At 43.3% G+C, this 25375-nt stretch overlaps 1 protein-coding gene across 1 annotated transcript in view; it reads left to right on the top strand.

Moving 5' to 3' along the window:
• PIWIL1 (piwi like RNA-mediated gene silencing 1) overlaps positions 1–25375 on the top strand; it is a 414830-nt gene that overhangs the window by 360900 nt on the left and 28555 nt on the right. The window contains exon 18 of the mRNA XM_088482106.1: positions 17228–17381. Coding sequence (XP_088338232.1) covers positions 17228–17381 — 154 coding nt within the window. The remainder of the gene's footprint in view (positions 1–17227; positions 17382–25375) is intronic.

Here is a 25375-nt window from a genome sequence, read left to right as displayed (position 1 = left end):
AGTAGTTCACAGCCATTTTGAAAGTAACACCAAAAAGATCCCCAAACCCACAGGAATATATCCATGTGGAGAATGTAAACCCTGTACATGTGTGTGTGTATATATATATATATATCCAATGTTCAGCACTCACATCTTTTACTTGTACATCAGTGGGGTCTCCTGGGTCCAGGGTACACCAGCAAAGATATATGTTTAGGAAAGATGGCACTCACCAGTAGAATTGCAACTTATTTTATTTCATCAAACAGACAGTAGGCTTACATACAAGCGACGTTTCGGCCCCCAAACGGAACTTTTTCAAGCAGTCAAGCCTTAAGTTTCAGAGTGACAACCAGATACAGAAACTCTGAAAATTAAGGCTTGACTGCTTGAAAAAGGTCCGCTTGTGGACCGAAACATCGCCTGTATGTAAGCCTACTGTCTGTTTGATGAAATAAAATAAGCTGCAACTCTACTGGTGAGTGCCATCTTTCCTAAACATTATATATATATATATATATATATATATATATATATATCAGGCTAAGGGCCGCACTCACATGATAAAATTCGCAAAATATCCTGGGGTGTCACCCATGACGTCCAAATGGAAAGTCCAAAAATATAGAAAAAGTAAGGGGCACTCACCAGATTAGCACATAAAGTGAAAAAAAGTTTATTCCTCACATATTGAGCAGACGGATAAAACAATGTGGTCTCGACGTTTCGGTCCCATCAGAACCATTTTCAAGAGGCACAACCGTACATCATGCACATCAGGAAATCAATCAATCCCTGCAGATCCCGTGTATACTGGACATCCCCCCACCAGGTCACTAAATACCCCAGGTAATCAGCAAAAGAGTGCCAACACACCATCAACATTAAACAACCATCAATGTAAGTCACATAGCACCTACCCCATAGCGTCCACACGTGTAGCAAGGCACAAACACACCTCTCCTTCCGGTGTGTGAGCCGCATGCACGGACCAGCGGGGAGAGCGCAGCAGTGCTTCCGGTGAAGTGGAACGCACACGTCACCAGCAGCTGCCAAACGACAGCACAGTACGGAGGGATTTCACCCTCTGCAGCGCGCTACCATCATCTACATCCGCCCGGCGGCCATAACCATGGCAACCCGGTTTTAACAATGTGTATATAGTCACCATAGTGACCAAATAGTAACACATAAAGAAATATAGCTGGATCAAAGAAAGTATCCAATCATAAACTATTGATGATCCATAATTAGGAGCAAAACCACTAAACTGCTCCAAAATAAAGGCACAATTCCACTGATCACCTGGGGCACCCAGTGAAACATGTCAGAGAGAACTTATTATAAGTCCCCTAATCAATATCACATATTTATAAACTAATTATGTATTAGCAGAAAACCTAACCACTAATCACAAAATTAAAAACACATATAACCAAAACCAATTAAGTATAAACAAAAACAAATAACAAACAAAAACATTTTCTATATAATTATATATATGAGAGTGTATTTGAGCAAAAAATAATTAAACAAAAATGAAAATAAAAAATAATTACAAGTATAGAGCTATAGCACCACTGTCAGAGATATTGCCAATGTTTAAGGCATATCATGCTAACGTAAAAAGATGTTTAACGGATTGCCCTCATTGAGACCGTTAGGCGATATAGTCCCAAGGCGAAAAGTCCATCTTGCTTCAAGTTTTTTTAGCATGAGGGCACGACCGCCACCACGTTTAGGGGGCGGCACCCAATCAATGATACGGCATCTTAAGGAGGTAAGCTGGTGTCCAAATGATAAAAAATGTTGAGCTACCGGTTTATCCGTCATACCACTTGATAAGGCCTGGCGTATTGATGTACGGTGATTTGCCATTCTTTCCCGAAATTTACACGTGGTCATCCCCACGTAGGACAATCCACATGGACATGTCAATAATACACCACATGATCCATCTGGCAGTGTAATTTATACCGTATTCGAATTGTATTTCCATTCTGTGGGTGCGGAAAGCTGGCACCCGGAATCAAAGACCGGCAGGTAGTACACCCCGTACACTTGATACATCCAGGCTTTTGGGTCATAAGCCAGGTGCGATCATCTGGAGCAGGAGCTCTTTTTGGGTGCATCAGTAGTTGGTTTAAGTTCCTACCACGTCTATAGGCCATCATAAATAAAAACAATGAGGTGGATGCTAGATACGGCAGGACAATCGCCACACGCAGCTTTATGAAATGCGAAGCAATCTGAGTGGTCTATTGCCTTCAATGTGTGTGAATCTGTATGGGCATAAGGCGGGGAGATCTCGACAACACTTTTCTCAAAAAGGAGACGGAATGGATTTTCAGATTAGGAACGAATGAGTATATCCATTCCTATACTCATATTACACTATTTCATCTTCTGTAGGAATATTTCCCCCTTTAACACACATATACAGTATATATATTTATATTTTCTTTCTCTTGTTTTTTTCCCCCCATATACGGTGAATACCTGATTCTTCCTCTAGTAATGTTTATCATTTGACTTTTAAATTAACATAAGTAATCGGTTTTTAATTGAGATCATTTCTATCTGTGTAGGTTTGTTACATAAGTTTCTATCAACGTACAATTTTTAATTAGTTCTGCACTTTATAGCACTTCCCACTTCTTGAATGAATCACCTATGTTACCTTATGTGACACTAGAAGATTTTCCTATCAATTTTTAGATTACACCTACTGTATATTTGTAGTTTTATATGTTACCTATTAGATTCCTTTATTCCCTTTCCATCTACAGTACATTTACCTTCCTTACATCAGTGTCACCAGGCTATCATTTATTTTCTATCGGTTATCTCATTTCACCCTTTACACGATGTCTAGTTATTTTTCTATACACTATTATCAAAGGCGTAGGTAGGAGCCATGGTGCTCGGAGCAGCGGTATGTTGTGGCACCCCCCCCCCCCCTCACCTGTGACCCATAATATCATCAGTAATTTTGGTAATTTTTTAGTAAATAATGTGAAATAAGATCAGCATATTGTGGGTTTCATACTATACATTATTGGCCTGATTCAGAGGGGGAGGCACGCACCTCTCTGATTTTTTTCTTTTCTTTCTTTTTATTCATTGTGGTGCACATTCGCGGCTTCTCTGTGTGTGCAGTACCCGAAAGATCTGGCCTTAAGCTCTGCCCAAAGATTTAATCCCCGCCTCCGTTGCCGCTGGACCTAAGCCCCGCCTCCCGATTGACGTCTGCCGTCCAGAGTGCAAATATAGAGGGCTGGATAGGCAGCGTCACTTGAAGGGGCTGTAGCGCAATCTGTTGGGACCCGGGCCAGGAGAATTAAATAGTGTGTTCCCGGCATGGCATCTGTCAGCAAATATCTGCCGGACTCATCACCCTCTGACTTTTCCAGCGCCTGGAGCTTGTGTTCCGCCGGAGCCGCCCTTCTTACGCCCCTGACCATTATTAACATATTTGCACTTTACACAATACACATGATTATCATAATTTTACTAAAATTTTATTTTTATACTATGCTAATTGAGTCACCTGATTACAATTTTTTTGTGATAAAAACACTACTATAGTTTTCCTTTTTAATCTAACCCATTAATAATTTATACATCACACCATATTTTATTTGATATGCGAATTATCTTATTGTTATTATCTTATATTATGACACTGTCTCACACCACTGATCTTGATTTAATAATATATTTTTATGAAAGTACAATAACTCATTCATTCATTTATATTTTATTATACACTACATTTAATATACACATTTTTATGCATACTACTACCTGATTACTATGCTAATTTATTTTCTGCACCATTTAGACTCCCCAAATGTAACTTCTCAGAGATGCTATTTGTTATTAACCAATTAACAACACATTTGACTCTCCCTTGTGAGACTAATGACCTGATATGTTATGTAACTAGATGAGAAGGAATTGTGCTACCTCTCCCTGTTATTGTTCTGTAATTAGACTGTTTTATTCGCCAATATCTAGTAGTGATTTCCTAACACTGAATGCTGTGATTTTACAACCAGCACTTCAGGACATCTAATTGGAAGCAGTAGATGTCTATCATGACTTTCAGTTCACTCCCCCCTTCGTTTCATTGGTCTAATAGTCCGTGATTTTACAACTTACGCCTATTGGGTGATTGATATGCCACTCCACTATAGGTGGTTCCTGATTGGTTCATACCTACTAGATAGATCACGGGAACTAGGAAACCTAACTCGTTTCTGATCCCCGTGATCAAGCCACATAGGCAAAACGCACGTCGGACCCAGACTTAAGGCTGCCCCACAGCTGCGCAGTGCTGGGACACCCCTACACCCAGGTTGTATGAGGATAAACTGTATGTTGTCAAGTGAACCGCTAATATGAGGCAGTTATTTTTTTTGCACAAGCATCTTATACAATAACCCATAGATATGTGATGTTCCGTTTGTGACTGAACGAGAGACTGAGAAGCCGTCGTTAATATAGCTGTCATACACCGATACTAGTCAGTCTACATCTGGATACAGGTGACTAAATACTGGGTGTGTTTTTCTGACATTGATAGTGATTGTCTTTTGTGAGCCTCTGTGTGATCTAATTTGTATATGAATGCTGACATATTAATTTTTGTCTTGATCATATTGCACAGGCACTTTTCTGCACCTTGCACTTTATTGGGGATACTCTTTTCTCTAATGGTTAGAAATTGCTGCTATTATTATTATTAAAAGTTTTTTATATAGCACAGCATATTCCGTTGCGCTTTACAAATGGAAATAATATTAATAGAACCAACTACTACTACTGGGTAGTAACAGACAGACAAAAGGTAAGAGGGCCCTGCCCGCAAGTTTACAATCTAAAGGGAAATAGGTGATACACAAGGCTAGGTGCTACATATTGCAAATTGGTCCAGCCAGATTACAGATGTTTTTGGTGAGCTGTATGATCCAGTCACATAGTAAAGTTGACCTAGGGTCAGGAGGATGTGAAATTGAAGAAAGAAAAAATATGTGAGGGTATGTGTAGACTGTAAGAAGAGATGTAATTAGGGCAGTTCTGGAATCTGATAAGCTTGTCTGAAGAAGTGTGTTTTCAGGGAACGCTTGAATGTTTGGAGACTAGCGGAAAGTCTTATTGTTTGTGGGAGGGCATTGAACAGGGTGGGTGCAGCCCGAAAAAAGTCCTGTAACTGTGAATGGGAACAAGTAATGCGTGTGGATGAGAGGTGCAGAGCTTGTGCAGAGCGGAGATGTCGAATCTGGAAGATATTTTGAGATAAGTGAAGAGATGTATGTTGGTGTGGTTTGGTTAATAGCTTTATGTGTAAGTGTAAGTATTTTATATTGAATATGGTAGAAGACTGGTAACCAATGGAGGGACTGACAGAGTGGATCAGCAGACAATGAATGTTTGGCGAGGAAGATCAACCTCGCAACTGCATTAATTATGGATTGTAGTGGTGAGAGCCTGTTTTTGAGAAGACTAGTAATAGTCAATGCGGGAAATAATGAGTGGATGGATTATCGTTTTAGCAGTGTCTTGTGTAAGATGAGGTCGAATTTCAGCTATGTTTTTTAGATGTATGTAACATGATTTTGAGACATGGAATGTGGGGAACAAAGGATAGTTCAGAGTCAAGGATGACACCTAGGCAGCGAGCTTGTGGGGCGGGGTTGATTGTCGAGTTGTCAACAGTGATAGAGATATCAGGTTGGTACCTACAATTGGCCGATGGAAATATGATTAATTCTGTCTTGGATATATTATGTTTGAGGTGGCAAGATGCCATCCAAGATGAAATGACAGAGAGACATACAGTGACACGGATCAGCACAGATGGTGAAAAATCTGGGGAGGATAGGTAGACTTGAGTATTGTCAGCATACAGATGATACTGAAAACCAAAAGAGCTGATTAGTTTGCCAAGAGAGGTGGTATAGATTAAGAAAAGCAGAGGGCATAAGACTGAGCCTTGTGGTACTCCAACTGATAGAGGTAGCGAAGAGGGGGTAGAATCGGAAAAGTTAAAGCGATCAGATAAGTAGGATGAGAACCAAGAAAGGGCTGTTTCTTGAAGAACTAGGGATTGTAGTCTTTGTATGAGAAGAGAGTGGTCAGCAGTGTAAAAGGCAGTAGAGAGATATACAGTAGAAGAATAAGAAGTGAGTAATGGCCTATAGCCTTGGCTGTGACCAAATAATTTACTATTTTAGTCAGTGCGGTCTATGGAGTGTTGGGAATGAAAGCCTGACTGAAGTGAATTCAATAAGTTGAGCGAGTTAAAGTGTGTGAGGTGAGTGTAAGCAAGCCTCTCCAGTAGCTTGGAAGGGCATGGGAGCTGGGAGATAGGATGGTAATTTGAGAGAGTTAAGGTCAGAATTTTGTTTTTTCAAAATGGGAGTAATTACTTCATGCTTGTACAGTAATGGAAAGATACCAGTAGAGAAAGAGAGATTACCGATTTCTCTTTCATCCACTAGGGGACACTGGAGGTGCTTACGCTGGGGAATAGAGGCGTGGATAACTGGAGCTGGCACTTTAAAATAATCTAGAAGTGTGAAGCTCCTCCCCCTCTATGCCCCATCAGTTTAGAAAATGTGCCTCATGGAGCTGGTCACATTATGCTGTGCTCCAGCAAATACATTTTTAATTTTTTTTTATTTAAAAGCATCTTTTACACTCCTATAGGTACCCTTCGCCACCTATCTAAAAGGTGGGGTCCGGGTACCTGGCGCCCTGGTGTTTTAGCAAACACCAGGAAGGAGTGCACAGGGCTCATTACAAGAGCTTCTGACAGCTCCTTATCGCCACAGCTAAGTCTTCACACAACAAGAGAAGACTGCTGACCTGCCAGAGAGAGACTACAGGGGACACACAGTAAGTAATAAGCTGCGCATCTCCCGGCTCCTGCCCCGCTGCCCAGCGCTAACACAGCATGCTGCGCTGTTAGTCTGTGCATAGCACAGTTAAACAGCGCTACACCTGTGCGCTGTGTAAGGGAAGCCCGCTGTTGGCGCTGCCCTGCGCTGTCTAAGGGAAGCTGTGTGTACACAGCGCTACACGCGCGGCTCCCTGCTTCTTCCCTCTCGCCGCTGTTACACGCGGCTCCCTGCTTCTCCCCGCTGATACATGCGGGTAGCGCGGAGGGGAGGGGGGGATGGACCACATAGCAGCCATAATGGAGCCCTTAGGGCATGAAGAAGGGGGCGGAGCCTAAGCAGCGCGGGCTGTCTCTCCACTATACGCGGCAAGCGGCTGTAGTAACAGCGTGGCTGCCGTTTGTTAACTGTTTCATGCCTGTATCTCTCCCTTATCCAGGAAGAGTGCAGCAGAACTGAAGGCTGGATTCTTTTGCTCCCCATTCCTGGCTACAAAGCTACAAGTTAAGCACAGAAGGCTCTGGTACAGAGGCTGTGCATAATACACTGGGGCTGCAGGGAATCTGATCTGTGGGAAGGGAGTGGGGTGTATCTCTTCCTCTGTGTCCCAAGCCAGCCTTCTGTTTTTCTTTACTTCTGTATATACTCTGTCCCTCTGTGTGTGGTGACTGTGTGTATCCATGTCAAACAGAACAAAGGCATCTCAAAGGATGTTTGTTTGTTCTAGGTGTAACAATAAACTAACCAAGCCGCATGCTGCTGGGTCCACGTTATGTGATGCTTGTATAGCAATTGATCCACCTATGGCTATTATTGTCTCACCTGCGCCTCCATGGGCCGCTGACATGGTAGGAGTAATGACGGATTTAACGTCTGAGTTAGCTGAGGCATGTAAGTCTCAGCCTCCCTGGGTTGCTGGGCTAACCAAGTCTCTTGACACCCTGGTACAGGTTATGGGTACAGCTGTGTCCGCTCCCTCCACTTCCTTACAAGGACCGACACAAAAGCGTCCTTTATCGACTGTTCTCCAGTCAGAAGAGTCTGACAAGGAATTCCTCGCTACAGAAGAGGAAGGGGAATTGGAGGAAGCGTTACAGGACGATACCCCTCTAGAGTTAGAGTCCACCTCTCCCGGGGTGGAATCTCTAATTTTGGCGGTCAGAAAAATCCTTAAATTACCTGAAGATGTTATTCCTGCATCCCAGGAGTATGAATTATTTCATAAACAACCAAATCGGCGGTTTTTCCGTTCTCACTGCATCTTCAACAGCAGCTCTCAGTGGCCTGGAAACAACTGGATAAACGGTTCCAAATTCCGCGCCGGTTTCCTTCTAGCTACCCTTTTCCATCATCCATGAAGGAGAAGTGGGAAACGCTCCCTCCAGTTGATGCGTCCATCTCTCTAAGGCACTCCCAGTACCGGGAGCCACAGTACTAAAAGATCCTTCGGATCGTAAATTGGAGACAACGCTAAGATCTATTTATACTGCAGCGGGTGCTCAGCTTAGGCCCACCCTTGTTACTGCTTGGGTTAACAAGGCTGTGGTTTGCTGGGCTGACCAGTTGATTACAGGTTTGGACTCTGGTACTTCCAGAGCAGGTTACGCATACTAGCAGAACACATCCGTGAGTCTGCAGTTTTCCTGGGAGAAGCGTCAAAAGATATTAGTCAGATTAGTGCTCGCATATCTGCTTCTGCTATTTCGGGCCGCAGAGCCCTCTGGTTGCGCGCCTGGCATGCGGACGCAGAATCCAAGCGTGCGGTGGAGGGTTTACCATTCAATGGCGATATGCTGTTTGGCCCGGAATTAGACAAATGGATATCCCAGGCCACGGGGGGGGGGGGGGGGGGTAAGTCTTCCTTCCTCCCGTCAACTGCACCGGCTCCCAGAAAAGCTTACGCTGGACCTCGTTTCATTCCTTTCGTGCGCCACTTTCCTTTCGTGGGAGAGCCAGAGGGGCTCCCTCCCAAGCAAGAGGCGACAGAGTAGAGGCCGCCCACACACGGTTGCACGTAGACAGGAGCCTAAGCCAGCTGAGAAACAGGTGGCATAACGGTCTTCCGTCCCACCTGGGACCACCTACAGTGGGAGCCCGCCTGCAAAGATTTCAACAAGTTTGGAACCAGACGTCTCCAGAACCGTGGATCCGCAGACTAATTTCCTTGGGGTACCGAATAGACTTCGAGGTCCCCCCTCCACCTCGGTTCTTCACTACAAGTCTGCCAATACCTGCAGACAAGGCCAGGGTTCTACAGGAGGCTATCTAGTCTCTAGTAGTATCATGTGTGCTAGTTCCGGTTCCAGAACATCAACGAGGTATGGGGTTTTACTCTAACCTGTTTGTAGTACCCAAACCGGATGGATCGGTCAGGCCCATCTTGAACCCCAAGTCATTGAACCTGTATCTGAAGATGTATCTGTTCCAAATGGAGTCTCTGCAGTCAGTTATTGCGAGCTTGGAACCAGGAGAGTTCCTATTATCCCTGGATATCACGGATGCCTATCTCCACGTTCTCATCTGGGAACCACATTCCAACACGGTTGGATAATAAACTTCAAGAAATCAAATCTCTATCCGTCCCAGAAGCTACTGTTTCTGGGCATGATCTTAGATACGGCATCACAGAGGATCTTCCTTCCAATAGACAAAGCGCAGGATATCCGGTGGTTGGTTCAGCTGCTCCTCAGACCAAAGAAGGTGTCCCTCCTTCTTTGTCTGCGTCTCCTGGGGAAGATGGTAGCGGCCTTCGAGGCACTACAGTTCGGGCGATTCCACTCCAGGGTGTTTCAGCTGGACCTACTAACACAGGGGTCAGGATTTCATCTGCTTCTACATTGACAGATCCGTCTGAGCCCAGCTACCAGAGTGACCCTTCTCTGGTGGACACAATCCAACAATCTTTTAGCGGGCCGGAGATTCAGAGTGTGGGACTGGATCATCGTAACAACGGATGCCACCCTTAGAGGATGGGAAGCAGTAGTAAGTAACTCGGTTCTCAGGTGGGCCGAGAGCCAGTCAGTAATCCTGTCGGCGGTATTCATCCCGGGTGTGGACAACTGGGAAGCAGATTACCTAAGCCACCAGGATATCCATCCTGGGGAATGGAAGCTTCATCCAGACGTGTCCAACGCGCTGATACGTCGATGGGGATGTCCTCAGGTGGACCTCATGGCATCACGATTGAATCGTCAGCTCCCGGTATACGTGTCAAGAACTTGAGATCCGCAGGCAGTGGCAGTAGACGCTCTGACAGTTCCGTGGATCTAAGACTTCGTTGACCTTTTTCCTCCGATTCCACTTCTTCCTCGACTGCTAAAAAGGATAAAACACAAGTCAGCCTCTGTTATTCTCGTGGCTCCGCACTGGCCTTGGAGAAGTTGGTTCTCGGACCTTCGGTCCCTATTGGCAGACTATCAGTGGCCCCTTCCTCTGCGCCCGGATCTGCTGCAGCAGGGTCCTTTCATACACTCCAACCTAGCGCAACTGCGTTTAACGGGGTGGCTCTTGAAGCCGATGTCCTAAGATAAAGAGGAATCCCAGACTCTGTTATTCCCACCATGCTACGTGCCAGGAAACCAGTTTCGGCTGCGCATTATCATCGCCTCTGGCGTTCTTATATCTTGTGATGTTCCAGTAGGGATCTTCCCTCTAGGACTTTTCGGTGTCCCGGTTTCTGTTTTTTTTCTTCAGACTGGTCTGGATTCTGGTCTTCGTCTTGGAACTTTAAAGGTGCAGGTTTCTGCCCTTTCCATTTTCTTTCAACGGAAATTGGCCCTCATTCCTGAGGTGCAGACGTTTCTTCAGGGAGTCTTGCGTTAGCAGCCTCCTTTTTTGTACCTCCGATAGCTCCCTGGGTCTTGAACTTGGTGCTTCTGTTTCTTCAGTCGTCCATGTTTGAACCTTTGGAAGAGGTTGATATTCAGTACTTGTCTTGGAAGACAGTCCTCCTCCTGGCTCTAGCATCGGCTCGTAGAGTTTCTGAATTGAGTGCTCTGTCCTATAAGCCACCTTACCTTCTGTTTCATGCTGATAGGGTGGAACTCCGGACGGTAGCCGCCTTCCTTCCCAAGGTAGTGTCAGCTTTTCATATTAATCAGCCTATTGTGGTACCATCTTGGGTGGAGGACTCTGGTGGTTCTTCTACCTTGGATGTGGTTGAAGCTCTCCGCATCTGTGTTGACAGGACTGCTTCCCTCCGTAAGTCTGAGTCGGTTTTTGTCCTCTATGATGCGGTTCGGAGGGGTTGGCTAGGGTCTAAGCAGACTTTGGCACGTTGGATCCGGCTGACATTCATCAGGCTTAGGTTAATGCCGACTGCCGGCCTCCTTCGTCCATTTCGCTCATCCCACACGTTGTGTGGGTGCATCATGGGCGGCCGGTAGGGGAGCCTCCACATCACAATTGTGCCGTGCGGCCACTTGGTCTTCAGTTCACACGATTGTCAAGTTTTACAAATTTGATACGTTCACTGTTTCGGCATACCGTTTTGGCCGCCTAGTTCTGCAGGTGCCGCAGAGCGTTCCCGTCCGTGGGGAAAACTTTGGGTCGTCCCCAGCGTAAGCACCTCCAGTGTCCCCTAGTGGATGAAAGAGAAAATGGGATTTTGGTACCTACCGGTAATCCTTTTCTCTGATTCCACAGGGGACACTGGACACCCACCTCAGCGCTCTTCGCCTGCCTTTTCGGTTTGTTCCGTATGTTGTATGTTTTGATTATTGTGTGTTCTTCTCTCTCTTTTACTCCACTTGTTCTCCATCTCCTCTCGGTCTTCATTTTCTAAACTGAGGGCTGATGGGGCATAGAGGGGGAGGAGCTTCACACTTCTAGATTATTTTAAAGTGCCAGCTCCAGTTATCCATGCCTCTTAACCCCAGCGTAAGCACCTCCAGTGTCCCCTGTGGAATCAGAGAAAAGGATTTACCGGTAGGTACCAAAATCCCATTTTTTGTTAAGGTTGGGATGAGCACAGTAGACAGAGCTTTACTGATTTGTGAGGGTATAGGATCCAGATGAGAGGTAGTAAAGTAGGAGGATGAGAAGAGTGTAGATACTTCATATTCATTTGGGGTCAAATGAAGAGAATGTGCCAGCAGGTTCCCGTAGGTAATTGAGCAGATCACTTGCTGGGGAAGAGCCCATCATTTCACTTCGCATCTTATCAATCTTGTCCTTGAAATAGGAAGCAATATCTTGTGCACTGATGGTAGCAGGTGGGTTGAGTGAGGGAGGGATAACAAGTAATTTAAATGTATTAAAAAGTTGCTTGGGCAGAGCTGAATGATTGGAAATATGTTTGTTTTGCAGTGTCCAGAACCTTACGATAAGAGTGGTAGATATTCTTATATGTGAGGAAGTTACTTGTATTACGAGATTTACGCCACTGACGTTCTACTTTACGTGAGAGTATTTGTAGGTGTTTTGTTAATTTGGGAAGCCATGGTTGACGTCTACGTGGAGTGTGATGGGTAGCTGGAGCCACTTCATCAAGGGCTATTTCTAGGGTCTGGTTCAGGTGTGATACAGTAGTCTCAGGAGAAGTGAACTTAGAAATTGGTGAGAGTGATTGTTGCAGAGAGGTGGCTAGTTTAATTAATAGAAGGCTAGTTTAATTAATAGAATTAATATCTCTGTGGGTTTGAGGAGGCTTGGTTGATTTGATTGGTATAGAGGTTGACGTAATGGAGGAGAGTGTGCAGGTGATCAAGTTGTGATCTTAGAGAGGGAAAGGAGAGTTAGTGAATTCAGAAACTGAGCATACTCTGGTGAATGCAAGATCAAGGCAGTGGCCCTCCTGATGAGTAGAAGAGCCAGTCCATTGGGAGAGGCCAAGAGAGGAGGTTAGAGAGAGCAGTTTGGAGGCATGAGAAGATTGTGGACTGTCAATCTGCATATTGAAATCACCCCCGATGATGGTGGAGATGTCAGAGGATAGGAAGTGAGGGAGCCAGACAGAAAAGTGTTCCAGAAATTGTTGGGGTGACCCAAGTGGACGATAGATAGCAGCAACCCGCAGAGAGAAAGGGGTGAAAGTCCTAATAGAATGTAATTCAAATTATGTAAATGTGAGTGATGGTACCTGTGGGAAAACTGTGTACTGTATGTAAAAGATTGGGACAGTAATATTCCTACTCCACCTCCTTTACTATGTCCATGTCTTGAGGTGTGGGTAAAGTGTAGGCCGCCGTGTGTGAGTGCTGCAGGGCAGTCAGTGTCTGATTGTGTGAGCCATGTTTCTGTTATTGCCGAAGGTTGATTTTATTTGAAATAAAGAGGTAATGGATGGATGTTAAGGCCCCCATACACGGCACGATATGCGTGCCGATACGACGGATCGGCGCTATATAGGTGCTATATCGTGCTGTGTATGGGCAGACAGAGCGTGCATTCCATAAGGCACATTTTAGTGGCTTGGAGGATGTTGGTATGCATGTGATGTGTCTGAGGTTTGCTGGATTTATATTGCGTTGTGAGTGGGGCATGCGGGTAGGGCCTGGATTGGGTGATATGTCACCAGCTAATAGGATTAGAAGGAGAGAGATATACAGTAAATATAGTTGTGAGAGGTGTATGAAGGTTTTTATGGTGACAGGTTGAGTGTGTTATGAGTAAAAAGCTTGTGTGTTCACAAGAGGGGAGTAGATTATTGAGGCTGCATTGTGTGCAGAGGGGTGAGCTGCAGGGAGAGTGAAGGATGTGATTGATTGCCTTAGAGAAGATACCATGGATTGAAATAAGAAAGAACAATATTTGGTACATGGTGATTTTGATTATAAAGATAAATACTTATGCTGGCCATACACGCTGCAATTATCGGGATGATCCGCCCGATATCGGCGGATCGCCGCGATAATTGCAGCGTGTATGCAGGCGACCGAGGGTTAAATATTGCTCGGTCGGGCATGCTGGATTGTCCAGCATGCCCGTCCGATGCGATATTTACCGGGGAAACTGTCGGCCGCATCGGGCAGTGTATGCCCAGCGCAGCCGACAGACAGACATTTCCTATGTTCCTTCCTACGGAAGGAACAGGGAAATGTCTCCTCCCCCGGGGGCGGAGCGCGGATGTCGGGCTATACACTGTGAGATTTCTCTCACAGTGTATGCCGGCGACATCTGTGGCTGGCAGGCAGCCAGATAAAATGTCTGTCGGTCTGACAGACATTTTATCTGGCAGTGTATGCCCAGCATTAGAAAAGTACATAAACAAATATAAAGTTTGATTTAGAAATCACCTGCTATTTATAAATACATTTGCTCCCAATTCACACATTGTGTATGGCTTGATGTATCCTCACAATTAATTGCTCTCCAGAAATTTTATGTAGCAAGTATTTAGTATTGCATATATTACTTTATTGTGGGTCAATTATCTGAAACCTTGTTATTTATTCTCAGTAAATTCCATTTACTCCCCATCCATAGGCTTTGTAAGAAACCATTAAATTGTGTTTAACGAATTGTACTTTTTACTTCTATTATTTTTTGTGTGTTACCATCAGGATGTTTTTCACAACAGCAACAACTCTAATGAGAAATTACACGCATGAGAGAATATTCTCTATTTAAATGACATTTATGATGTGAATCTTGTAAGATTTGAATCTTTACTTCATTATTTGCAATAATTCTATTAGATCTTTCTCTTCCTCTCTTGTTCTATATGGGCACGACAGTCAAAAGCAGAAGTGAACAGTTGTATAGTTATTGATACTAGCTGTTGTTTCTAGGGGTTGCTGTATAACAGTGGTCTCTCACCTCTTCTCCAATACCTATGGTAAGATGCAGAACCTTCTGTACAACAGTTCTCCACATCCCTGACTTTATTCTGATCTTACAATCAATTGGAGTTGAATCTCTACTAGTATACATAGTATTTCTAATCAATGAGCTTGATATTAATCTGACCCCCGTTTCCGGATCCAAGGTGTATTTTATTTTTATTATGTGAACCATTGTTTTGTCAATATAATATTATAGTTCTGTAATATTTCACTGAACCTATTTCTATGGTCCTTTTACCTTTGTATCACATCTCTATTTTTGTTTGGTATTTGTGAGTCTATTTTAATTGCATTGTAGTCGACAATAAAGGGTAATGTTTTAATTATCTCCATACTGTATATGCTATTAGAGTGCTCTCATAGAGTTCTTGGTGGTTTTTTTAGACCTCCCTTTGTTTTATTTCTAGATAGCATAGGGTTGCTCAGATGTTCGATGTGTGACGAATGTCTCGTCTTTTGTACACAATCAGTGGATGTGAGACGCTGGAGGTGGTAGTCAAGACATTAGCGTATTTTTGCATGCCAGCTGCGTCCACCTCTGAATCAGGCCCATTATCATCAATTAAAAGAGTAAGGGTGATATATATTTTTGTGTGAGTGCATACTGCTATGCTGTAAATCTTGACTTAGATCACTAAATTTGACAGGTATTGTTCCAACTTGTGCTTGTTAAGGCTGGATTCTCATCACTTAATTTGCATGGCTACCCATATGTTTTCTTTAAACTCCATAACTTTATGTAACAAATGCTGATATTGCAGGGGAATATCTAGCTAGTAGTTTTATTGGCTAATAGAGTTGGACACAGTGAGGTCATTCTTTGCTAGATAGAGATGAAGCACCTTAGTGCACTTAATTTACCCAACACTGTAGAAAAAAATCATATTTTACAGAGCAAGATAATAATGTGAAAGGGTAGGAGATGGAGCTTTTTCAAAGGCATTCCTGGCTATGAGAAGGGGCACACAGCTACTGTATTTCCACTCTGCAAAAATATCTGATTTTTGAACTGGCAGAGATTGGAACTCTTCCTACACTGACGTGACTGCTTTTGTGTCTTTTGCCCTAGTCACATCTACGATTTTATGCTATTGCTAGTATCAGCCCTTCCCGTGGTGTACAAGTGTGCGTCTAAATGTGCAAAGACTGAGTTGCCCACTTTGAGCATCTTCAGACTCTTTAATATCACTTAATGCATCATGCAACCATTGTAACCAACATCGGAATCTGCACCAGCCCCATTCCACTGTAGTTGCAGATTCTCCTCAAGAGTATGGCAGCCAGTGTGAGTGATTTACTGTCTGATTTTGCAACCTGTACAGCGACACACCCAGAGGTGTCACCAGGTCTAGTGACACTCGGTCCGCACGTTATAACCCACCTGCTCGGCTTTTCCGCCTGTGCCTGAAAAAGGGACGCAGTCTAACATAAAGGGGGTGTGACCTCATGATAAATCCCTATCGCATCACTCCAGGGGCGTGCCCAGCATCCCAGAGATGTTGTGCTGCCTACGGAGACTAATACCTGCACTGTCTGCTAATCCTCTGTGACAGGAGCAGAGTGCTGCAGGAGAATGTCAACTGCAGCACTTGGCTTCTGTCATTGAGGAGGAGCCAACATTTTGGTGTCACCCCCTCCAAGGTTGACACTCAGTTGCGGGCTGCACCCCCATAGTGATGCCACTAGACACAACCATGAGAGACCATCTTCCTGCTTCTGAATAGCCACCATCCAGGAACACACTGCACATTTCAAATATATTTCTGATACTGTGCGTCTCAATTGCAACTGCTCCTCTGTGTGTACGCACTTTGGGAAGAATGCGCTATATGAGTTATTAGGGCAAAAAGTTGCTCAATTCCATGAACATTGGCATTGCAGCGACTTAGAATCGGGCCCTTAATGGGTTGCTCCTTCTACTTCCATTTTGCCCAATTTACAAAAGTTGTTATAAAAATAAGCCCTTGAAATGCACAAAAAGCCAAAATTAAAACGTCCTTCCTTTCCATGATTTATCGAATTTAATCCATACATGAGGCAAATCAAGCAGCATATTAGAATATAAATAAGGAAAAATTTGATATCAAGGGTGGTTCTAAATATTTATATTTGCATTTACAGTGTGCCCCATAATAAAGTCCAGGATGTCTGCCAGTATTGTCATTTGTATTTTGTACATTACATTTTTTCTAGTGCATATCACATATTATGGGTTTCAGTCAGAATGTCAACATGTTCATAATATCGACATTTTTTTTTATGTCAACACTGTTCTTTTTAGTGCTAGGTTAAAATATGCAAAAAGCTGTGGACATTAAATGTCAACATAATGAACATGTCTAAACTTGTGAATGACAACATCTTTCCTGTCGACCTAATGGTCAGACTGTCAACATTCAGAACATTTCCACATTCTGAATGTCGACTTTTCATATCACATCCCATATTATTACTGTGATCTAATCATATACATACATTTAAAAGTTGTTACATATTTTTCTCCTTCACACTGTAACTCTTGAGGTTGTCCAGAATTAACTATTGTATTCTTTATAGCTGCTTTAAATGCCTGGTATGCTTGCAACAAAGTTCTTCCATCACGTATCATGATCTATCGAGATGGAGTTGGAGATGGTCAGCTCAAAACAATTGTCGACTATGAAATTGCCCAGTTGCTAAGTTGCATAAAAGCTGCAGGAAGTGACTACAGGTACATTTTAAACTATTTACTGTAGTAGATGTGTACTCAATCCATATTGAAGAATTTGTCTAAGTGTTTATAGAAAACTCCCCATTTGAGCTAAATATGTATTTCTATTTCTCTTTCAGCAATAGTGAGGTTATAGGTTGTAGCACCTGTTGATTGTACAAAATTAGCAAAACTGAAATTAACCTGATATTTATATAGTTATACAAATGAATCAAACTAAAAAGTGAAAGACTTCCCCGAGGGAAGCTCACATTGCGCTCAGTGTCAGCTTGCGGGGGAGAGATCGAAAGAGACCCCATAGGCTTACAGTAGTTTACGCCATCTGGAGATGGTGTAAACTACCTGGACCAAACTCTGAAAAGCTTTGCTTTTTGAAGTTTAGTACATAAGTGTTAGATCGTAGTTCCCATTGATAGTAATGGGGACTGCGATCTGCAGTGCTAATTACCACTTTGTCAGAGATTTCTGTGAAAATCTCTTGCATTGTGCTTTTAGTGCATAGGTTCACTACATAAAATTATGCAGCAACTGCAGTTTCGGCATAATTTTATGTAAAAAACTGCTTGATACATAGGCCCCTTAGAAAGTAAAGGTTATGGATGGGGTACAGAAATGAAGAAAGGAAGGGGAAGGGAACAGGGATGGTCCACATAGTCATAGTTTACATGAATACATATAGGCAACAGTGATTGAGCGGACAGCTCTCTGAAACTAGTCCATAAGGATTAGAAGAAAATTTACCATTGAATAGTGAATATACAAATACAAAACAATAGCTTATAAAACAGAGGACTATTGTAATAACAATATCATTTACAGACAGTGAAATTACCAAGGTTAAACTCGAGTTTTTGCTTCCCATTATTCGCTCCAGCCAAACCACCGTATCGGGGAGAAATAAGAAACTCCCGCGGTCTCAAATTCATAATGGGGCTGGACATTTTTTTCAAAGGTTTCCAAACGGGATATGAGGGGACCGCCAATGTTGTGCTAACAAAAGTTTAGTGGCAATGAGAATATGGCCCATTATGTAACTATCATTATTGGATAACTCTCCATGATATAGATGGAATAGAGTTAATAATGGATGGGGGGGGTAATACGAATATTCCGAACTTTAGAAATAAGAGCAAATACAGAGGACCATAAGTTGGATATATTTGGGCAGGGAGGGAGCCTACATTACTACAATTATACCAGCATAAATTAGATTGGGATGACTAGAGCATATGCATCAAAACTGGTGTAAAATATAATCAATGGAGTAGTTTGTAAAATTGCTTCGAATGGGAAATGCACCTAGAGAAACGGAAGTAAGTCCAATATACCAGCCGCCAATCCTCTTCGGACACAGAGCAAGATAAATCTGCTTCCCATTTTAGTGAGGATGTTGATTTGGCAAAATCAGGGGGATTAATCATAGGGGAATACCACCATGTAATACTCCCTCTACTGTCTGCCTTGTTGTCATAAAGAAATTTAAGGAATGTCTTCACTATATATGGAGAGGAAGTTATACTAAATAACCAATGTCTAAGTTGCAAATACTTATAAAAATTCTTAGAAGAGAGAGAATATAATAAAATTGAATCTGAGAGTATGATATAAGATTAACTGAGGTCACGGCTTCAGGCAAAGTATGGACACCCCGAGCACCCCATGTTACAAAAGATAGATTCGGAATCAGGGAGGCCAGTCCTTCAAGGGAAAGATGCATAGTAAGAAAAAGAATGTATGATGTTCTAGAGGCCAATTGTCGCCAAGTTTTAAGGGAATTGAAAATAGAAACTGACAGAGTTAATAACTGTAAAGTGACGGATGGAGGCAGTCAGTAAGTGGGAATGGGGATACCATACTTCCAAAAGGAACCACGATTTAAGGTTTTATTTTACAAACCGCTCACCCAGTTGAGAAAATAAGGTGGCAAGTCGGTAACAACATAGGTCAGGGAATGCTAAGCCTCCCTCCAGTTTCAGTAAGGACATGAATTTCCTCGCTAATCTTGGTTTCTTACCTTTCCAAATATATTTGAGGAAAACCGCATGAAATTTTATTTAGAATAGAATTGGGAACGAATATGGGAATTGTTCAAAATAAGTATAACACTTTGGGTAAAATTACTGAAATACGTCCCAGCCAGGAAACATTCCGCATCATCCAATCAGACATCAGTAAAGAGATTTTACGTAAAAAGGGGAAAATAATTAGCCAATATTAAGCCTTCTACAGTAGGGGTTAAATGAATCCCTAAATATTTAGGACGACTATCCTGCCAATCATAGGGATATTCTGATTTTAGAGATTATAAGAGGGCCGATGGGAAATTAATAGGAAGGACTTCTGTTTTAGAACCGTTGAATTTGTATTATGAGATCCTAGAATAATCCTCCAAAATAGAGTGTAAGTGTGGCAGAGACTAACTGGGATCTGTAAGAGTTAAAAGAACGTAATCTTCAAACAAACAGATTTTATACGTCTGTCCATAAGGAACAGGTCCTTGTATCGAATTACTAGATCTAATGACCTCAGCTAAGAGCTTAATTGTGGGCGCGAAGACCAGCAGGGATAAGGGGCATCCCTGACGTGTGCCATTGGTTATTGGGAAAGTAGGGGACAGCATGCCAGTAACAAATACTCTGGCTGATGACGTCGAATACAGTGCAAAAATTGAGGATAGTTCTCAACCTCTAATTCCAAACCTATGCAGGACAGCATGAAGATATCCACAGTGCAGCCTGTCAAATGCCTTCTCAGTGCCCAGCGACAGCAAAAGGGGCCCTTCGGACACCAAGAAGGCATTATTAATGTCAACAACTCTCCTTGTGTTATCAGGAGATTGACGACCCTGAACGAACCCCACTTGGTCCTTACGGATAAATGAAGGGAGTAAGGGGTTGAGCCTATTCGCTATAAGTGTTGCATACATTTTAACATCTGTGTTAAGGAGGGCGATAGTTGGGTAGTAAAGCAGGGTTTTTCCCCAGCTTAAATAATGCAACAATTCTTGCCTGAAGTATTTGCTAAGGAAAAGACCCAGAGGATGAAGCTTCATTCAAAACCTGAACCAATATTGGGGTCAAGGTATCCTTGAAGCATTTTTAAAATGTATTAATATAATCAGGACCAGGGGCCTTGTCTTTTGGAAGGGAGTCAATAATGGTCTCAATTTCTTCACTAGACCAGGTATGCTCGAGAGAGTGAAGTCTGTCAATATCTAGTGATGGACGTTGATGTCTTTTAAAAATCTTTCTATCTCAGCCATCGTTGGTTGTGGAACCAGAGGGTTTACATTTAAATGATAGAATGTAGAATAGTAGGTTGCAAAGGCATCAGTTATATCAGAGGGATCTGAAACCTAAATAAAACTGGTGTTCTCCAGGGCAATAATGTGGGCTTGAGTTTAGCAAAATATCGCAAGGACAATATTCTCTTGTTTGTAGAGTTTAGGCTTTTAACATTAAAAGAGAGTACATTAACCATTCTTTAGATATAGTATTGTGCTGATAATAGCAGTAAACAAGAGTGTCATGGAGATAAAAATACTAGTTTACCAGAGAGAAGGGAAAATACTAAATAACACTAAAGGACTGGTCCTATGACTCAGATCAGTGTGGCAAAAATAAAAACAAACAGTAGGAAGGGTATAAGAGTATAAAAGGAACAGAAATGGCACCATAAAGGAGCATTTTTTATGGGCCACATCCAAGGCAGCACATTTGGGTATGTGGAGGAAGCACTGAACCTCCATCACTCAGTTTAGCACAAAACAAACCGTACTAATAACTAAGTAAACTGTGTCCCGATATATTTAGGGGAAACTTCCCTGCTTAGACGTACCTTAAAGTTACAACATAAGATTATGAAGTATAGTGGAAAACTATTTAATAGGAAGTAAAGACCTGGGATGAAGCAATTAGCTACAATGAAGCAAAAAAAGAAAACGAATGGACAGGTCATTTAACTGCTGGAGAACAGTACCTATCAGTAAATATAAACATAGTTGAATCAAAACCGTATACCTTTAAAAGGATGTAGAAATAACCAATTGAGGGATTTCTTAATGTTTCCCCCTAATAACATAAAACACTTAAATTGACCGTATAATAAAAAAGATTACACACAAATCTATAAAACTAGAGGAAGCAGACATATAGGGCCAAATGTAATAGGTAGTCTGTTTTGGTAAATTGCGAGTTTGGTGCTAAACTCGCAATTTTTCACAACTCTCCAATGTAATAGGGTGTCTGTTCACTAAAACTCGCATTTTTCAGAGTTACTAAAACTCTCCATTCTCAAACTCGCATCCAGATGTTTTCACATTGAAAACAATCAACTCGCCCAATGTAATAGAGTGTCTGTTTCAGACTCGCAAAAAAAAGATTACCAAAAGTCCCCAAATAATAGACCTGCTTCAGGCTAGCGAGTACATCCTGAGCAGGTCAGATTAACACAGAAACATGCACATATCCATGAGATATGTACATGTTTCTGTGTGTACTTATGTTAAATGTTATAAAATAAAAAAAAATGACGTGCACCCCCTCCCCAAAAGCATAACCAGCCCCGGGCTTTATAAAGCCTGTTCTGGTTCTAAAAATACAGGGGCCAAAATGCGTAGGGGGTCCCTGTATATTAAGAACCAGCACCGAACTCTTTCTAGCAGGGGGATAATGCCACAGCCAGGGAAAACCTTTCACCGGTTTCCCCGGCCAAAGCATTATCCCTGACTGCTAGTCAGTCCAGGCCGGGGATCCCTGGGGAGTTGGGTACCCCACCAATAAAGGGGTACCCCTCTCCAGGGCACCCCAGGCCTAGACTGATAGCCCGGGGCTATCCCCAACACCCTAGGGCGCGACATTGTATCATTGATGTAACCACAAGATTAACATCAATTAATCTTGCGGTTACTATGTAGCGGCTCCCACCATAGACGGCTATGGGGATTTCTCACCATAGACGTCTATGGGAGACAGAGGCTGGCCGCATTCAACTAATCAGGGAGCTGCTCCGACGGAGATGCTCCCTGATTGGCTGGCGGCCCCTGCACTGACGGGGCACACGTGTGCCCCGGTCATTTACGCGGAGCAAAGGTATGTGTACACACATACCTTTGCTCAGCCGCATGGATCGGGTTTTTAGCGTTTTTTTATTTTAACCCCTGGATTGCCTACTTGGAGAAGAGGACGTGATCTACGCATAGGAGAGGTGAGTATGGATTTTTTTTTTCAGGTACACCCCTATGGATTACTTCGGATACTAGGTGAGTATGTGTGAGTGTATGTTTTATTAAAATTATACTTTCACGGTGTATGTTTTTTTTATTTACGTATTTCTTTAGTTGTGGAACTACAAGTGCCAGCGGGCCCGTAATGCCCCGCATGCTGGTATTTGTGGTTCTCCAAATACCAGCATGCAGGGGAGGCTTGCTGGTACTTGTGGTTCTACAAATAAAGACAATATGGAAAATTTTATTTTACACTTTACACTATCAACCCGGCACCCACCGCCCTAGGGTGCCGGGGATAGCCCCAGGCTATCAGTCTATGCCTGGGGTGCCCTGGAGAGGGGTACCCCTTTATTGGGGGGGTACCCAACTCCCCAGGGATCCCTGGCCTGGACTGACTAGCAATCAGGGATAATGCTTTGGCCGGGGAAACCGGTGAAAGGTTTTCCCTGGCTGTGGCATTATCCCCCTGCTAGAAAGAGTTCGGTGCTGGTTCTGGAATTTTCAGGGGACCCCTACTCGTTTTGGCCCCTGATTTTCCAGAACCAGGACCAGCTCAACAAAGCCCTGTGCTGGTTCTTAATATACAGGGGCCCCCTACGCATTTTGGCCCCTGTATGTTTCGAACCAGAACAGGCTTTATAAAGCCCGGGGCTGGTTATGCTTTTGGGGAGGGGGTGCACGTTTTTTTTTTTTTTTTTACACACACAGAAGCCATCACGGATCTCACTGATCTGTGATGGCTTCTCTAAAACTCGCACCTTTTAATGCTACTCGCATTAAAAGGTGTCAGTTTACATAGTCCTAAACTCGCCTGCACTCGCAAATGCAGTAGCCTCGAGCTGAAAAGTTCGCAGGCTATTGAATTTGCGAGTTTCAGTACAAACTCGCACTTTTTAAAAGTGCGAGTTTGTACTTTTACTAAAACTGACTACCTATTACATTTGGCCCATAATGTCGGTAACAGGAGAAACAAGAAAAACACAGTAATAATTTATACATTATGAATATAAAGAAACTGTGGAGTATGAGTTATAGGATTTTAAGATGAAGTGCCAGCTGTAGACCATTGTGGTGCAATCCGCGGGCTGCCTGGAACATTTAGCAAATTGTCCTCCAAGTTCCAAGACACCAAGGGCTGAATGCCGTCAACGGGGCAAGAAATCACGGAGGTGGAGCTGTTTTTTTCTGATTAATAGCTCGGAAAAACCCCAACGGTAGGGGATATCAGCTTTCCGGAGTGCCCAAGTGGAGGGAGAAAAGATCTACGGAGTCCAGAGTAGCTGCTGAGAGATCACCATATACTTGGAGGTCCCCAAGGATCGGGATAGAGGACTCAGACGGTTTGGCAGCACGTAGTATCGATTCCTAGGCATAGAAGTAGTGAAGACGCATTTAAGTGCCCCTAGGGGCACAAGACGGAGCATTCCGTGCCTTGGGTAAACAGTGGATACAATTCAGGAAGTAGTCAGTGATCGGGGTCGTAGGGAGAAGTTTCATAAAAAGATTTGTATTAGATTCATCCATTTTAGAAACTGACTCCGGAATGCCACAAATTTTAATGTTATTGCTCCTTGACCTATCTTCAAGGTCACCCACTGTACTTTGCAGAGCCGTGACCTCCACTTGGAGTTCTTCTGGAAGGGAAATTAGCTCATTGTGGGCTTTGACCACAAGTTTGTTTTCGAGGTGATCAGTGTGGCTGCCCAAAACGTCAACTGACATGTCTGTGGGGCGGCCTTGAATTCCACGGAGATATCTGCTTTAAAGGATGCCAATAGTTGTTTCATGGAACCTACGGTCAGCGGGGCATCATCGCCTATAGTACTTGGCTGCGATGAAATTGAAGGGGAGCATTCAAAGGGTGCACTAAGCGCATATAGTTGTTTAGTGTTTAGGGCCCTTGTCCTGCACTGAACCATTTTTGGTACCTTGTGATGATGGGGAGGGTTTAAAAAAGCGAACATCAGGGTCAATGCAATTCGTGGTATAACTTGTACATTAATAAAATATCATGAAGGCGTGATGGAGGTCAGCAACACATTTAAAGTGAGGGTATCATCCAGTTTCCCTGGCGAGGGGTAGATCTACATATATGAAGTTATAGAGGAATAAGCTGTGTAGCTTGCGAAGGATGGTCATGCCTGCACTGACCGCGTCACACAATACTTGCCACTGAGCACTAATGTCCCAAATAAAGGATATGTAGAATCCCTCCAGGGAAGGTATTAAAATAATAACTAAGTATATTCACCAGCCCAGAACAGTGTATGTGTAGAATCAATATCTGAGGAGTGGGGATATCAAGCCTACTGAACAGCCTGGGGCCTGGCTACTCACTCAGACAAAACCGCAGGCCACCGCATTGCATTAGCTCCCTGGCCACTGAAGAGGATATAGTAGAGCACTACTAGAGCAAGGCTAACACTGGGTCCCTCCGGATGGTTAAGCTGCTGAAATTACCATACTCCGCGCCGGCCGCGACTCCCCTCTAGGCTTCTTACAAAAATTGAAGCCGCTGCTGCATTCGGACGTACAGGCCACAACCTGCAAGGGTACCTAAAGTATCCCCCGGCTTCACTGACCACCTCGACCCAATGCAGGGGCACTCTAGACACCCCAGAATGTGAGTAGGTATCAGGAGTGGCGAGTCCTCTTACCTAAAATAACTTATTTAAGGGCGGCAAGCCGGGAACTCCCAATGGACGCATCCACATCGCTTGCCAGCCCCTGCACAGATTCTTAAGATTGGTACAGGCTGGTATAGTGT

The sequence above is a fragment of the Taudactylus pleione genome, unplaced genomic scaffold (genome assembly GCF_031769625.1).
Source record: "Taudactylus pleione unplaced genomic scaffold, aTauple2 ptg000282l, whole genome shotgun sequence".
NCBI classification, from domain to species: Eukaryota; Metazoa; Chordata; class Amphibia; order Anura; family Myobatrachidae; genus Taudactylus; species Taudactylus pleione.
This window is presented reverse-complemented; position numbering and strand designations above follow the sequence as displayed.